The sequence below is a fragment of the Nanorana parkeri genome, unplaced genomic scaffold (genome assembly GCF_000935625.1).
Source record: "Nanorana parkeri isolate BGI_ZX_2015 unplaced genomic scaffold, ASM93562v1 scaffold15, whole genome shotgun sequence".
Lineage (NCBI taxonomy): Eukaryota > Metazoa > Chordata > Amphibia > Anura > Dicroglossidae > Nanorana > Nanorana parkeri.
The window spans coordinates 4,117,872-4,133,952 of record NW_017306283.1 but is presented as its reverse complement, the minus strand read 5'-3'; the positions used below and the strand labels follow the sequence as shown (position 1 = coordinate 4,133,952).

At 39.2% G+C, this 16,081-nt stretch overlaps 1 protein-coding gene across 1 annotated transcript; it reads left to right on the top strand.

The window, feature by feature from the left end:
* Positions 1–10,586: 10,586 nt before the first annotated feature.
* Positions 10,587–14,452, top strand: NOP10 (NOP10 ribonucleoprotein). The gene is made up of 2 exons (XM_018558638.1): positions 10,587–10,736; positions 14,113–14,452. Exons 1-2 carry the CDS (start codon positions 10,683–10,685, stop codon positions 14,251–14,253), a joined length of 195 nt encoding a protein of 64 aa, XP_018414140.1. The 5' UTR covers positions 10,587–10,682; the 3' UTR covers positions 14,254–14,452.
* The last annotated feature ends 1,629 nt before the right edge of the window (positions 14,453–16,081 follow it).

The window sequence follows — 16,081 nt, the reverse complement described above, 5'->3', positions numbered from 1 at the left end:
ACTAGTTAAATTCATTAAAAAAACTAGTTAAAAGATTCCTTAAGCAACTAAATACAAGTATATATATAAAATTAAATACTAAATATTAGATATTAGAGAACATTTCCATAAGGAGGGTTGTATCCCTGTGGGTTATCTGCTGGGTATATTAAAAAACGAAAAAAAATATTTTTTAATTCTAATAATTATTTATGTAAATAGCAGAAGATCAATCATTTTTATAATAAACCAAGTCGGATTCTAAAACGGCATTTTTTAACTGTTATTGAGAAAACAATTGAGGTCAAACTCTATGTTTAGGCATTTTGGTGATGATGTATCCAAAAGGTAAATCCATTTTGATTCGTTTTTAGAGATTTCCCTAATAAGGTTGGAACCTCTCCAATGGCCTTCTATTCTGTCAATTCCTACTATTGTTAAACAAGATGGATCCTTATTATGGACATATTTAAAATGTCTTGACAGACTATGTTTGTCAAATCCCTTTTTTATATTATTGATGTGCTCTTCCAGGCGTTTTTTTTATTCTCTTTTGGTCCTACCAACGTATTGGAGACCACATGGGCACTCAAGGAGGTAAGTAACAAATTTACTAGAGCAAGATATAAAGTTCTTAATTTTGTATTCCTTATTTGTAGAGGTAGATGTAAAAATTTCTACTTTTCTCCTTGTTCCTGTAGTTCTGCATGCAATACATCTCCGGCATGGATAAAAGCCTTTTCCTTCATAAAATGTAAAATTCCGCTTGGGTGGATTAATGGCATTTTTAACTAATCGGTTTCTAAGGATGGGAGCTCGTCTGTAGATAATATTGGGTCTGTCTGGTAATAATGGGCATAAAATATTGTCCCTTTTTAGAAGATGCCAATGTTTTTTAAAAATGAATTCTATTTTCCGATGTTGTAAAGAATAATTGGTAATAAATGAAATAGGAACTGGGTTTTCTTTCTTAGGGGCCGGTTTCAACAGATCACTTCTTTCTTTTCTGAGGACTTCTTCCTTTATTTTAGTTAGGACTGTATCATTATAACCTTTTTCTTTAAACCTAGTCAGAAGGGTATTTGATTGATTGTGATAGTCTTCCACTTCTGTACAGTTACGTCTTATTCTGGTGAGTTGACCTTTAGGGATATTCCCCAACCACCTAGGATGGTGGCAGCTAGATGTGGGTATAAAACTATTTTTGTCTGTAGGTTTAAAAAAAGTTCTTGTGCCAAATTTTCTATGTTTTATGAAAATATCTAAGTCTAAAAATTTAATATTTTTGCTACTAAGGTTATACGTAAAAGATAAGTTAAAATTATTATAATTTAAACTCGTGATAAATAATTCCAAGGAATTAGTATCGCCCTCCCAGATCATTAAAATGTCATCTATATACCTTTTCCATAAAATAATATTAGCCACTTTATTTTTAAAAAAATATTCGTCTTCCCATTTGCTCATATGGAGGTTCGCCAGACTCGGAGCAAATTTGGCCCCCATGGCTACTCCTTTAGTTTGTAAATAATATGTCCCATTATGCCAGAAATAATTTCTGCTCATTGCAAAGTGTGTGCATTCTGAAATAAATGTTATTTGTTCTGGTTTCATGGTACCGAACTTCTCGAATGCCCACTGTATGGCCTCCAATTCTTTTTTGTGAGGTAATACAAGAGGATACAATTCTAAAATGTTTTACTATTTAATCAGTTTTATTAATAGATTTAGAGTTGTATGGGCACTTAACCCAATCTATGATTAATTGGTATCTGTGATTACTTTGACTATTTAAGATAGACTGGGGTGTGATTCATACAGACCTGCCATACCATGACAACGTCAGGTGACGAAACGCGCCGGGAGGCGGGCCTGCGGTTTATTTTATTAGGAAAAAGTTTCAAACACACAGTTTTAATATTTAATAAATGTATTATATATTTACACTCATATTTATTCACATAATTTTGAATAGTCATTTGATACACCATTTATATTCATTTATTTATATATTTATTCTTTTATCTCACTTCTATATATTATTCCACATACGCTTTTGTTCATCGATACATTGGTTACAAGAAGATGATTATACTGTTTACCTAATTTGATATATTTATGTGTTTATAATATCATACAGATATATTTATAATCTTTTTTCTAGATATACATATTCATTGATATTCACGGGTGTGCAGATATATGCTCTTAGTTCACACTTTGGTCTTTATTACACACCGGGAGACCCATAGCGCTAGACCATTATTCAATCAAATATAGCAAGGAACCTTTCATTCTTTTGCCTGGTGGCGGAACCATGTTGTGGAATGGGTAGAATGTGCTTACAAGTGCAGCTTTTTATTTCTGCCACACAATTAGCCATATACTTGCCGAATTCTAGAAAGAGAAACGACAATTAACGCAGTTATGAATTCTATACTTATTGTATAGAAAATACAGGAAATAAATTTGAGTTTTAGTTTGCCCCTTGGTTTAGCTTGATATAGGAATTGCATGTTCAAAATAATAGTATAGATGGTTGAATAGTTTAGCAGGGTAGAGACAAACAGTGGTGTTGCATTTAAAGCAAAACTTAAAGCTTGAAAGCAGTAGAAATAAAGAATAATGGATGTCGAGCTTCTAAAAAAGGGCTTTCGCTCTCCTTTTCCTGCCAGGAAGGACATTCAAAAAAGTACCGTCCCCGATGCTTGATCGACCCGATCATAGGTATTTTCTTGCTCTCTCAGAAGTGCCCGAAAAGAGGGTCACCAAGCTGCAAGCCAGATAGGAGTCGGTCCACGAGCAAGGAAATCATCTAGGAGACCACCTCGCTGTACAGATCCTGGCAGTTCATCCTCGGAATAGCTGGAATCGAGGGTTGAAAACGATTCTGTGGGTCCTTCCACTTTCCTGCATGGTCGTGCGACATCCACTGTTCCCCCTGCTGCCAATCTTGTGGATGATAAAAGTGTATTATTATCCTTGACGACTTCTTTATCAAACTTAACCAATAGATTGCCCTTTGTTGCATCACTGATCTCCACTGCTGATGGAGATGCAGCAGTAGTTTGGTCCACTTCAGAACATGCTGTGCTAACGATAATTACATTGTCTCGTCCAATTCTGTGTCACCTGTGACAATTCATAATGTTACTAATTATTTAGGTGGAGAGGCTATGGTATGCAAACTTTCACCTCCTGGTTATCACCTCAGTAGCACTATTAAAGAATAGAATTGGAATAATGAATTTATTGATATTTTATATTTGTTACCTTCCTCCAAGGAATTCTTTAGGGGAGATAAGAAAGATTCTGAAGGCCCAGAAGAAGACAATTGCAAACATGTTGTCAAATCTTGCAGCTTACAAAAATTTCTCTGGTTTGGCTGTGTTTAAAAAAGACAAAGCCTATATGCCATCATGCCTTGCGCTGGGGAGTAAAAGATATTAGTCTATGGTTGAATCTCCTCCTGCCTCATAAGCAGATTTTCAAACAACGCTTACAGAATTATGGTTTACCTAACTACAAAAAGGGCATTTGTTTTGCATTTAACAACAATTTCTGCAAATTGAATACATCCTGCAAATATTAACACTAATGTGTTCTTTGTTCTGGACAGCATCCCATTTCCAAAGGTTTTAAAAAATTAGCTACAATGCAACCAAACTGGGAGCTTTTTCTTAAAAGCTCCCACTCCAGTGATTCTGGCAGACATGTTCCTTTGGCTTCACACCATAGCAGATCTGCTCCCTAATAGTTTTGCTTTTGAATTGCCGCCTTTTCTTGGCATTGGTTGCGAAACAATTTGGTCGGAAATTTCAGCAGCGAAGGTTTCTGGTCCGTTTATTGTGCCTCCTTTTGATCATTTTAGAATTTTGCCATTGCGTATAGTCTCTAAAAGAAACCCAACTCCTTTCATTTAATCCCTTAGTGACACAGCTTCAGAAAATGTTTTTGTTTCTGGGGACCGGAGCAATTTTGCCATTTTTGTTTGTGTTTTATTAACCATTTTATCTTCCTCGTTCATTGCACCTACACATATTATTTACCGTTTTTTAAAGGACAAAATGGGCTTTAAGTTGATGTGACATATGTTTATATAAAAAAAAAAATCTGAGTTTTTGCAATAATAATGTGCACATAATTTATAATAAATTCATTTTTTTTACCTGGTTTATAGGTTATATCATATGTCTGGGACTTCAGTTTATTTTGGGAGGTGTAGGTCTGAAAATGCAAAGAGTGAAATACAATTTTAGTGTGGAACAATTTTAGAATGTGGTATGTTTGTCTCCTAACTTTAATAGCCATCACAGAAAGCAAAATGACCACACAAAAGTATTTAAAGTAGACATCACAGGGTAGATACCTAAAGGTATTTTGACACTTTTTATGTAACCCTCTCACTGCTAAAATTTGTAGTAAAATTGTGGGTTTTTTTACAAACACATACAACAAGCTTTTTGTAACTTGTACCGTGTAAACCTGATGTGTGCCACTCCTGTACAAAGCCCACAATTGTTTTCAGCTGCATCATCTGAGTAAAACAACACCCCCAATGTATGCCATGGACACTGTTTTGTGAAGTCACAGTGCCATATAAGAGACCTAGACATTTTAGCTTTTAACGTGTGAATTTTCATAGATGGATTTGATGGGTCTTTGTCTGCTTTTGGGGCATCTTGGAAATTTGACAGTTACATTTACCCTGCAAAGGCCTACCATTTGTGAAAGTAGACACTCTAGGGTATCTTATAGGTCATATAGTGTGCCTTATTGTATCAGCATTTTACATCAAAGTTTATGGTAAAAACCTATTTCATTGCAATTTTTACATATATGTTGCAATTTGTCTGGGTATTTTGCCATTCTGATGTGTGCCACTGTGATAAAACCCGCCAAATTATGCTCAGCTACATCATCTGAGTAAAACAAACGCCCAATGTATGCCATGAGCACTGTTTTGTATAAGAGACCAGGCCATTTCAGCTTTTCAGGTGTGAATGTTTATAGATGGATTTGATGGGTCTTTGTCTCCTTTTGGGGCGTCTTGGCAGTTTAACAGTTAAAATGACACCACAAAGGCCTACCATTTGTGAAAGTAGACACTCCAGGGTATCTCATGGGGCATATATTGTGCTGCGTCAACTGATCTGAGACATTGTTTGACGCCTCTGAGTCAGCTGTCAGAATTCTGTAAGCCTCTTCAGCACTGAACTTCCTAAACATTTTAAACTTTTTACATGACAACACAAATTAAAGGAGAATTATGGGGTGGGTGAAAAACACTCATCCCCATAACTCAAGCCGACCTGTGACACTGAAGCTCTATTGATCGGGAAGTTAGCGAACACATACCACCGATTGCTGACTTCTTGATCCTCTACCTGCAGAAAGTGGTGACTCCCCTCTCCATTTCTCTGGCGCTGACTGGAGGTACAGAAGGGGGAGGGGGCAGGCACAGCTGGCTCTGCCTCTAGAGAGGGGAGCTTGCTGCCAATCAGCATATAGCGGGCAAAAGCGCTGAAACTCATGAATGAACAGGAAGTGATGTATAGCACTTCCTGTTCATTCATAACTGGGGGACACATACTATGCCCTCAGTTATTTACAAACACTGGAGTGTTGCACGGTATGCCTTACGTCCCTTCCGGTCATTACACACCTCAGGTACTTAGTTTTGTAATGCCTGCATTTTAATTTATGGATAAAAGGTAAATATAAACCTGGAAAATAAAATACTGTTGCTTAAAGCTTTATTGCGCTTTCAGTTTCCAAGGTTCAGATGTTTGGTGCAAGAGGCGGACAAGATTGGAATTGATTGCCCTTCTCATTTGTGGAACCTGGTGTGAATGCAGTTTGTGATAACATTATTTGTTCTGTTGCACCATCAACATAGACCAACTATTTGACCGCATGGAATTCTTGTATGTTTGCTTCTGAATCATCTGATTGTTCTACAATAATTTCTGAAAGATTAATTGTGTTGTTTGTTGAAAGTCTTATAAGTTTAAGTTACTGATTCTCTCATATCCAGAAAACTTTATCTGGGGTGTCCTTCTTCCTAAAACTGCTTAACCAGCCATCTAGTTTTTCCCTTTTTTCTGTATGCCAAGTGTTAAAAGGTTATCACAAATTCTTATTTCACCCTGACATTCATGTCCCTATTGCTTCTATTATATTGCTTAATTTGTGTCATGCAACTAATTCAGTTTGTTTTTCCAAATACGAAGCCTTCTAAAGGTTTATTGTTTTCCGATGTATCTTTCAGGTTCGGCGCAAGACTGACCAGTTGTGTAAAGGCAGAAGTATAATTTTGCATTCAGCTCCTTGTTCAGACATATGCCCTTTGGTTTTGGCCTTTATGTTGTTGCCTTAAAGTTCCAATTTTAAAGTAGAATTAAAGTCTCTCTTTTTTTGGCATATATCTACTGCTGGCAAGCAGTAGAAATATGCCCCATGATTTAAAAAAAAATTAAAAAGTAGGCAAATACCTAATTACATATTTGTTACAGCGCCGCTCACTCCCGGCTGAAGAACTCCCGACTCCCGAAAAGGCAACTATGGTGTCCATTTTTGGAGTTTTGCGTGGAATGTATCAGAATTGGCTTTCTTTTCTCTACTTTTTTTGTGTCATTCCAATACAAACAAAAGTAATAAACATGAGAATGCCTAAACATTTGTAATTGCAACAATTTTCTGTGAGAAGTGGTGCATTATCTGACAGAAATACAGGGGTGTCAATATTTTTCGACATGACTAAATGTGGTAACCATATGCCATAACACTAATGTTTCATCAGCGCACTGCACGGATAGCCAGCTCTACATCACTAAACTCCTGACTGCACTGTCAAGTCCTCAGGCACGCCAGCCTACAGGGAATCCTCTGCTGCCTCAGAAAAACCTCCTGCTGCTTTATCACACACACCAAGAGAACTTCCAGAATCTTCTAACCACAAGTACCCAAAACCTCTTTAACACTTGATATGAACACTAGTTCTCGTAATACCTATGTTAGACTTGAAGGAATGCTAGGGTTTGTGGGGGGTTTGTGGGGGGACAATAGTTTTTAAACCCTTTGGACTTCCTGTCCGTTGAAGGAGAAATCCCTCGGTCCTGGATACCATGGAGTCATGGAAATTGCATTAATGATAAGTAATTTTACAATTTTGTGTCGTCAACATTCCACACCTTAATGGCCAACCAAAAATATGTCCAGGATGAAAAAAAAAAGCAAATCATCCTTTTGATCGAATTACCAATTTACTTGTATGCATTCTATATATAGTCTTTACACTTGCTCTAATTATGTTAAGTATTGCAACAAATATATATTGCTCCATACGATGTCTAAAGTGCTTAGGAAATGGGTTGGCCTAAACAGTTTCCTAATTCTCTAACAACAAATATATTGCATAGTTGCCAGCGTTCACTGATTATAATTGGTGTCTCCAGTTTAAAAACATATACTGTAGTATGTTAAAAAGTTTGTTTGGCCATGCATACCAGAAAACAGTATAAAAGCTTCTAAATAAACGATATAAGATGCTCTCCTCAGGTCAATGCATCCAGTTCACAAATAATCAAGTGTATTTGAAAAATATTATAATATTTTGTAAGACAAAATAATATATTTTTTTTCTAAATTCCAGAAAAAGTAATCAAAAGCATTGTGACAAATCTATCTTACTAATGCTGAATATGTATGTCAAAGCTTAATCACCAATACCAGACAGGACAGAAACACAGAAGGAAAGGATAAGGGTATATAACAGTGGCTGACTTAAGGGATATGTAAGCACTTCACAGTAGACTACCTTCTGATACTATCCTTCTTATGACATATAATATAGTCATGACATTAAGATCTTCTGTTTTTGAATGCAAACCATTCAGACCATATGGAAAAAAAAAGTCAGCAGTAAAATATTTTTTCTTTACATTTTTTTTTTTCCCACCCATAACAACCACTCCCGAAGCGATGTAGGAGATTTATGCCTTCTAATATTTAGGAATCAGGTTTTAAGCCACATTGAGTAAGTTTGGTAGGTTTCTTATAGTTAATTGATTGAATTGATTGAATTTGGTGTGCTATGATAAAGATCTCTCCATGGAGCATAAAAAATGTAATCGGAACTATTTCTCTTAGTGTTGTTTGTTGCAGATATTAACATCCTATTTATAATAATCTATATCCCAGCCAAAGGTCCATGGAGAGGGCTGAACTAGAACCTTTGACCTGGATATAGAGTAATATAAATAGGATGTTAATGGATGCAACAAACACTCTTGATAAAGTCAAGGAGAACAAAACGTGTCGAGTGGAGTTTGTTGATGCCATTTTGATTGTCTCTTTCTCTCCGAGGAGTGGTTTAAGAATGGCAAACTGGATTACTTTCTGTACTTGTAAGTGCATTTGCTTTTTTTATATTGATGCCTTAATAAACATTTTTAATAAACAGTTGAATTATATTTTTTTATAGAGAGTACACTATTGTTAATTGTCCACATAATATTTAGTCACATTTTGTTTAAATATTTGAGTCGGGATGGTGTAGAAGCGCTGTGTTTATATATAACTAAATATCAGCATAGCATTTCTACATTCAATCTGAAGTTTCTAAGTCGCAAAAACTGGTCACATTTGGTGAGATTTACATTTTTGTACTCCACTGCACAACTAATGTATGATAATAAAAACTAGAATGATTTTTAAACCAGCAAAATCTACACACTCAGAAACTTCACTGTGTGCAAGACTGAGCTATGTTTAATACACTAAGTTATGCCATAGGTTATTCAGACTCCCTATTCCCCCAACTGTCCAAGATCCTTCAGAACTATTCTGGATTTCAACAAAATTTCGGTGTTCCACAGTCATGTCCCAGCACCTTGCACCAAATCCATGCCTGTCAAGTGGTGTGATCTTCTGCCTGACTGTGTTTGCATATTTCCGTTGAAGAGGATATCATTTTTTTCCCAATGGCACCAATGTTCAAATTTTTACTCTGCCACAGACACCAAGTTATATATTTATCCTTATATATTTATCCTTTATCACCTTTTTTTTCCCCATGGGCCTGTGCACATGATGCCTAATTATGCTCAAATACTATTTAAAAACCTTAGCACCTTACATTAGTAGCATTTTTTTTAAACACACGATTCAATCTGAATTTTTGTAAAGAAAATGACTTTAGACCCCCAATTACTGTATATATTTTCTGGGAGCTTAGGCCCTGTAGAATACATATTTGAACAAATGTTTATCAAATCAATATTTTTAGGAGCAAAAACTATAAAATTAATTTTAGAGCACAAAAACACACTATAATACTTTTTTTTTTTTTAAATAAATGATGGTGTCACATCGAGTAAATAGATACCGAATACGTTAATCTTTAAAATTTTGTGCAACTCTGCAATGGTTAAAACCTATGCTACTCAAAAATTTTCATATGCGATGCTTTAAAAGCCTTTACTGCTTCTCAGTTTAGTTATGAGTGAATTATGGCCCCAGAATAATTTTTCTCACTCCGATGTTTGAAGTGATATCCAAGATGTGTGGCAAAATCATTGTTTACCTACACTAGCATGCCCTACGTGTTTATTTGCATGCAGATGACAGGGGCGGTGAGGTTGGTTTATTTTTTCACTTAACTTTATTGCTTTCAAAAAGGTGCTAACAAGATAGTGTTTGGAGGTGACAGGTTCCCTTTATGGAGACATCGGTGTCTATTTGACCAGTCTCTCCTGCCCTCCAATACAAACGGCGCACAGGATTGGGAACAGATTTTCCTTTGTCTGCTCCCGCTCTCCATCCTGACCACAGAAACCACTGCAAGGGGGAAGCACATTTGCAGGCTGCTACAAGTGATCTGAGTGGTTGTACTTCTAATTAATAAGCATCACATGCTGAAATGGAGGAGCAGCAGCCATCTTGGTATAACCACATGAACTTGTAAGTCCTAGTCTTGAAGTAGTTAACCATGCCCACTTCACAGCAGCGCCTGTGTTCTCTTTTTATAGCTGTCCCTCCTCAAATTCTGACATTAGAAGGGATGCTTTAATGATCATTTACCCTTGCATTTGGGGGAAGTCTCTCAAATCCCTCTGTGAGACTCATGCAAACTGCAGAATCAATGCATGTCTGATTACATGTGATCGCCTCTGGATGCATGCTTTCTTATGGAGCAATTTCAGACACTGCCCAAAATGCAAGTGTGAATGGGGCCTAGAGGTTATTTCCACTCAAGTGACTGATATCCCCAGTCCTCACAGCCTTATAACGAATGCTGAGAGCCATTAAGGTGCTCTTTACCAAGCCACATTCACCCTAAACTGATTATACCATAGTCTGGTCAGCTACAGTAATGACGAGCACTATGAACACTACCAAAAGGACGGTAAATTGGACTGCCTGGGCACCAGGCCAGAATAGTTAGCAATGGAAGCTTTGCTGTGAAGCTCCGAGTTCCGCACACTATAACAATCATTTACACTGTACTATTCATAGAAGCGTGACTGAGATCCAATTTTCCGATCCAGCAGCCACGTGTAATCTCCACCCCCACTACAAGACCCACAACCCCCCGGGCCGGAAGTGACGTCCAGACCGGAAGCGGCGGAGTTCAGGCGGAAGCACGTTGTTGTGTCGGTGATTCGCGGTGTTCCAGCGGGCGGAGAGTGATCGGTTGTATAATGTTCCTGCAGTATTATCTGAACGAGGAAGGGGAGCGGGTGTACACCATGAAGGTAAGGCTCCCGTAGGGTATTGATGGGTGCTGGAGACTTCTCCCAATACAGCCACCGCTTGGCCTTACCTCTCCGGGGTCTATACAACGGGGGGACGCACGCGTATTCAAACGTATACTTCTTTCATCACGGCATGATATGGATGCTATACTGATTGAATTTGTCTGCCACTGAAAAAGCTAATACATCACGGACTCTTGGAGCACAGGCTTGAGAGGACCTGTCCCCATCCTATGCTCATCAAGTTTAATAATAATAAATACAACCGTTTAATAATAATAAATACAAACTTCATTACAAAAAAACCTGCAAGTATTTTTTTTGCATTGGAGCCTGTAAAGCATTGCAACAACGATCAGATTGTAGGTGTAATGCTCTGGTTCCTGCACACTCCTCCTCTCGTCCAAACCAGTAACATGGATGGGACGAATGACTAGATAACAAGTGCAGTGATATTGCCATAATTGTATGCCATTCAGTACTACAAGTCTCTGCAGCGGTAGCTGATGGAACTTGTGGTTTCTCCATTCACTGATTCTGTCCAAGGATCTATGAATGGATGACATGGTTGTGCAAGTGGAGCCGTTCACAGCCACGCTGAAAAAGTAGCAGCCCACAGGGAGAAGAACCCCATGATTCAGGTAATTAGGGGGTGGTTGTGATGTGACCATGTTTCATGTTGCATCCTAAATATGGGTTTAACGTGGTCATAAAAGTGAACTTAGCTTTTAACCCCTTTGCTGCAAGAGCCATTTTTTGCACACATGTTAAAATGTACATTTTAGACCTGGCGACTCACTCAGCCTCATAATCTGAGCCGACCTGTGACAATGAAACTGTCACAGGTCGGCTAGGGAAGGGAGCGAACACATACCGGCGCTCGCCCACTTCTCGATAGAGCCGTGACTGTCACTGCTCCCTGCATGGATTCCCTCCCCAATCCTCCAGCGCTGACTAATGGAATGGACGGGGGAGGGGCGGGTCCAGCTGGATCTGCCTCTAGATAGGCAGAGCCAGCTGCCACTCACACGGCTGGGTGGATCCAGACATAATTGTCGGGATCCATTCCTGCTGCGGCGTCTCAGTATACAGCGAGCTGTAGCTCGTGGTATACTGAGCTTTGGGTGACGGGAGGACACAAACTAGCGTTACCCTTAGGAGAACTATGGGGGAAAGCACTGACCCCATAGTTCTCTTTTAAGTCCCCCCAGAATTATATCTTTCCTTAACCACTTGCTGTCCGGGGCATTTTCTTACTATTTGCGCGCACATAAAATATACATTTTTGGCTAGAAAACAGCTCCAGACCGACAAACAATTACATACGTTATGGAAGCAGAGGACCTGTAGAATGTAAAAATGCTAGTTGCAATTTTTTATGTTGCACAGTTTTTGCGCAAATGTTTATCAAGCCAGTATTTTTAGGAAGAAAAAAAACTAAATTAAAATGTAGTGCATGGAAACATAATCCCAATTTTTGGGTAAAATATGAAAGACGGGGTCACTCCGGGTAAATGGATACCAAACGCGAAGCCGCAAAAAAAGTCAATACCCCAAATTTCCCATAGTGAACACTTTAAACTCTTTTACCGCTCATCAGTTTAGTTCTAACAGTGATTGACAGCGCTAGAATTAATGCTCTCACTCCGAAGTTCGCAGCGATATGTAACATGTGTAGCGCAATTGTTGTTTTCGCACGTAGGCGCACCGACACGTGTTTGCGTGGGGGACGGGGGACTTAAAAGAAAAAAAATGCAAAAAACATTTTTTTATGTTACTTTAATTTTTAAACACTTTATTTTAGTTTTTTTACACTAACCCTATTGCTATTACATAGGGGGCTAACCAGCTCCCTATGTAATAGCAGATGGAGTGTGACAGGTCCTCTTTATGGAGACATCAGGGGTCTTTCAGACCCCTAGTGTCACCTAGGGACCCCAAAGAAGCTGAGGAAGCAGAGAAAGTATACGTTTGACATAGGCAGCTTTCATTTGGGCATTTGCTGAGTTCTTGGGGAGATTTCAGACGAATGAAAACCCCACTCATTCACCTGTTTTCATTCGGTCAGAGAAAGATTTTCCAAACTGACTACAAAAAATTATGTTCACATTTGTAAAAACGAAAATCGGTGCTGTATGGGTTTCTGAATGGAAATCTAACAATGTATGACCGCCTTAAAGGAGAACTATGAGGTGAGTGATTTACACTAATCTTCATACGTAGAGCCAACGTGTGACATTGAAACTGCCACACATCGGCTCTATAGATCGGGAAGTGAGCAAACACATACCGTTGCTCGCTCACTTTCTGATCTCCCTGCAGAGAACAGTGACTCAGTCACCGATCCCCACAGGGATTCTCCAATCCTCCAGCGCGGAGGGGAGGGAGGCAGGCACAGCTGGCTCTGCCTCTAGATAGGCAGAGCCTGCGTCAATCAGCTAGCTGGGTGGATCATGACAGTATTGTCGTGATCCATCCTGGCTGCTGCGCTCTCAGTATATAGCGAACTATAGTCTATATACTGCGCTTTGGGTCACCTGAGGACGTTAGTATATGTCCTCCTGTGACCCTACAGAGAACTATGGGATAAAAAGGTTACCCCATAGTTCTCTTTAATTATGACTAAGGAACGATTTCCAAAATCAACATTTGACTATGCTTGATGGGCAATTTTAGGTATAATGAGGGTTCATGCCAGAAACAAAACCATTTGAACAAAAATCTTAAAATGTATGTATGTACCTTTTTAGGTCCTGTAAATCATCATGTTCTATACACAGTGTATAGAACCTGAGGATGCTGAGAAACATACCATCACTGCAGTGTAGGAGGAGACAGGCTGGTGGGGGCACTGTCACAGCTAGCTGCCTCCACGGATTGGGTGAGTATATCTGTTATTTTCAGCCCTAGACCAAAATGAGCCCTTAACCCTTGCAGTGGGGGGTAGCCACACTGCAAGGGTTTATCATTTTTCCTGGAGTTCTGCTTTAATACCCTTCTTCCTTTTTTATTTTACTTAACTTTATTATCACACTCAGAACTCGCACTGGAAGGGAGGATATCATGGTCTCTTCCGGGTTTCAGCAGGGAAGAGATCAGCAAATGGATGTTTGCCTGATTTTTTTGAGCTCATGTTTAATTTGCCTAGTACCACCTACCACAGGTTGAACTTTACCTATCCATTCTTTAGGATTGGCTTACAAAACTGGACCAAGTTCACTGTAACTCCAGGTGTTTACCTGTCCTATGAAAGTGGTGCATTTGCCAATTGCAGGTACCACAGGTTGAGCTCCACTTCTGATCTGGCTTACACAATGTGGATGTGCTAAGGTTAAATGGCTTGTATTTAAGTTTTCCTTTTTTCCTCCCTCAATAGAAAGTATGTCCGGGTGGACAGCCGACCTCTTCAGCACATCCAGCACGGTTCTCTCCAGATGACAAGTACTCCCGACACCGCGTTACTGTCAAGAAACGGTTTGGTCTACTCCTGACCCAGCAGCCAAGACCTGTTTTGTGAGCCTGGTGTATAATGGCTGTCTTTTGATTTTGGCAGAAAGCCTAACCTCTCAAATGATTGATGGACTCAGAAGGATCAAGCATTGCAAGTGACTTTATTCTGTGGATAAACCTAAATACACACTGTTCTACATTTCTTTTTTTATGATGTTCACACCTTTGTGGTAATAAATCCATAACCGCTTTCAGTTTGGAATCCAATAAAATTGTGGAAGAAATTGTTTATATTTGCATTGTACTTTTTTTATTGTGTTTAAAACAGCATAGCAACAAATGCAGTAATATTAATGTAAAGTCATATTTTATTTTACATGCTTTGGGGCAAAAAAAAACCTTGAACTGTTAGGATGAGGTTCAGCTACTGTTTACTATAAAAATTAAAAGAAAAAAAAAAAGGTCTTAAAGGAGAACTATGAGGTGAGTGCTTTTCACTCACCTCATAGTTCTAGCCAAGACTGTCACAGGTCGGCTCAGTAGATTGGGAGGTGAGCGAACACATACCGGCGTTAGCTCACCTCTCGATCCTGCCACAGCTCTCTGCCGTGACAGGGGAGGGGCTGGATTCCCCGCTCCGATCCGCCAGCGCTGACTGGTGGATCGGACGGGGGAGGGTACAGCTGGCTCTGCCTCTAGATAGGCAGAGCCAGCTGTCAGTCACGCAGCTGGGCGGATCCTGGCACAATTGTCGGGATGCGCTTCAGCTGTGGCGTCTCAGTATACTGCGAGCTGTAGCTCGCGGTATACTGAGCCTAGGGTGACGGGAGGACGCTAGTTTGTGTCCTCCCGTTACCCTAAGGAGAACTATGGGGAAAAGACTTAACCCCATAGTTCTTTAAGGACTTTCTTTTTTTTTTAAAGAGACACTGTCACCTTGCCTATTTTGTTTTCTTTTAGGCCCCCTGATACTTGCCTTAAAGTGGCACTAAGCTTAAGAGTTAAATCTTAAAAATGCATTGAAGTACCTTTTAACTATTAACAAAATGTATCTTATTTGTGTATCACTCAGCTGTAGATCCTCAAATCATCTCTCAATTGGTGGTGACGCTGTCCTTCCTACTGGAGGGTGGCTACTTTTGTTCTTCATGGTCCCTGTGTGTGTTGTAAAGCAGTCACCACTTCAAGTTCGCTCCTGTGATGGACTACAATCTCATGTTTAGTTTATTAATTTTGTATTGAGATTGTAGTCCATCACAGGAGCGAACTTGAAGTGGTGACTGCTTTACAACACACACAGGGACCATGAAGAACAAAAGTAGCCACCCTCCAGTAGGAAGGACAGCGTCACCACCAATTGAGAGATGATTTGAGGATCTACAGCTGAGTGTTATTTTTGTTAATAAGGTACTTTTTTAAAGAGTTAACCCACTGAGTTTAGTGTTACTTTTAACAGCACTCTTCTGCCACAGCTGGCACAAAAATTCCTGGTGACAAACACTAAAGGGAGCGGTGACATTTCCATGGTCATGACATCGCTCTGACCCAGCAATTGGCTGCTAGGCCTGAGCACTGTCACATAGGAAGAGGTAATAGGCACCTTCAACACCCTTTTGGTCTATTAAATTACCCATTGAAACCATTGTTGCAGCTGATTGATGGGTGCAAACAAATTCCTGTGATTCCTGACAGAAATCCAGTAAGCTCAGGACTTCCGTGCACTGAAATCTCAAGCAGTGTTTTCAACCCTGACTAGTTCACCTCTGTGAATTTCAGAACACCCCTCCTTATGGAAAAGAGTTGGATGTGTTCTGTAGGCTTTCTTTCCAACAGTGACAATGCTTTTCCTCTATAGACAGGCTACAGTAAATTACTATTTTCACCCAAGGACAGAA

Coding starts and splice junctions, on each gene's coding strand:
- NOP10 (XM_018558638.1), top strand. CDS start 10,683: ATGTTCCTGCAGTATTATCTGAACGAGGAAGGGGAGCGGGTGTACACC. Junction 10,737..14,112: donor AGCGGGTGTACACCATGAAG/GTAAGGCTCCCG, acceptor CTCCCTCAATAG/AAAGTATGTCCGGGTGGACA.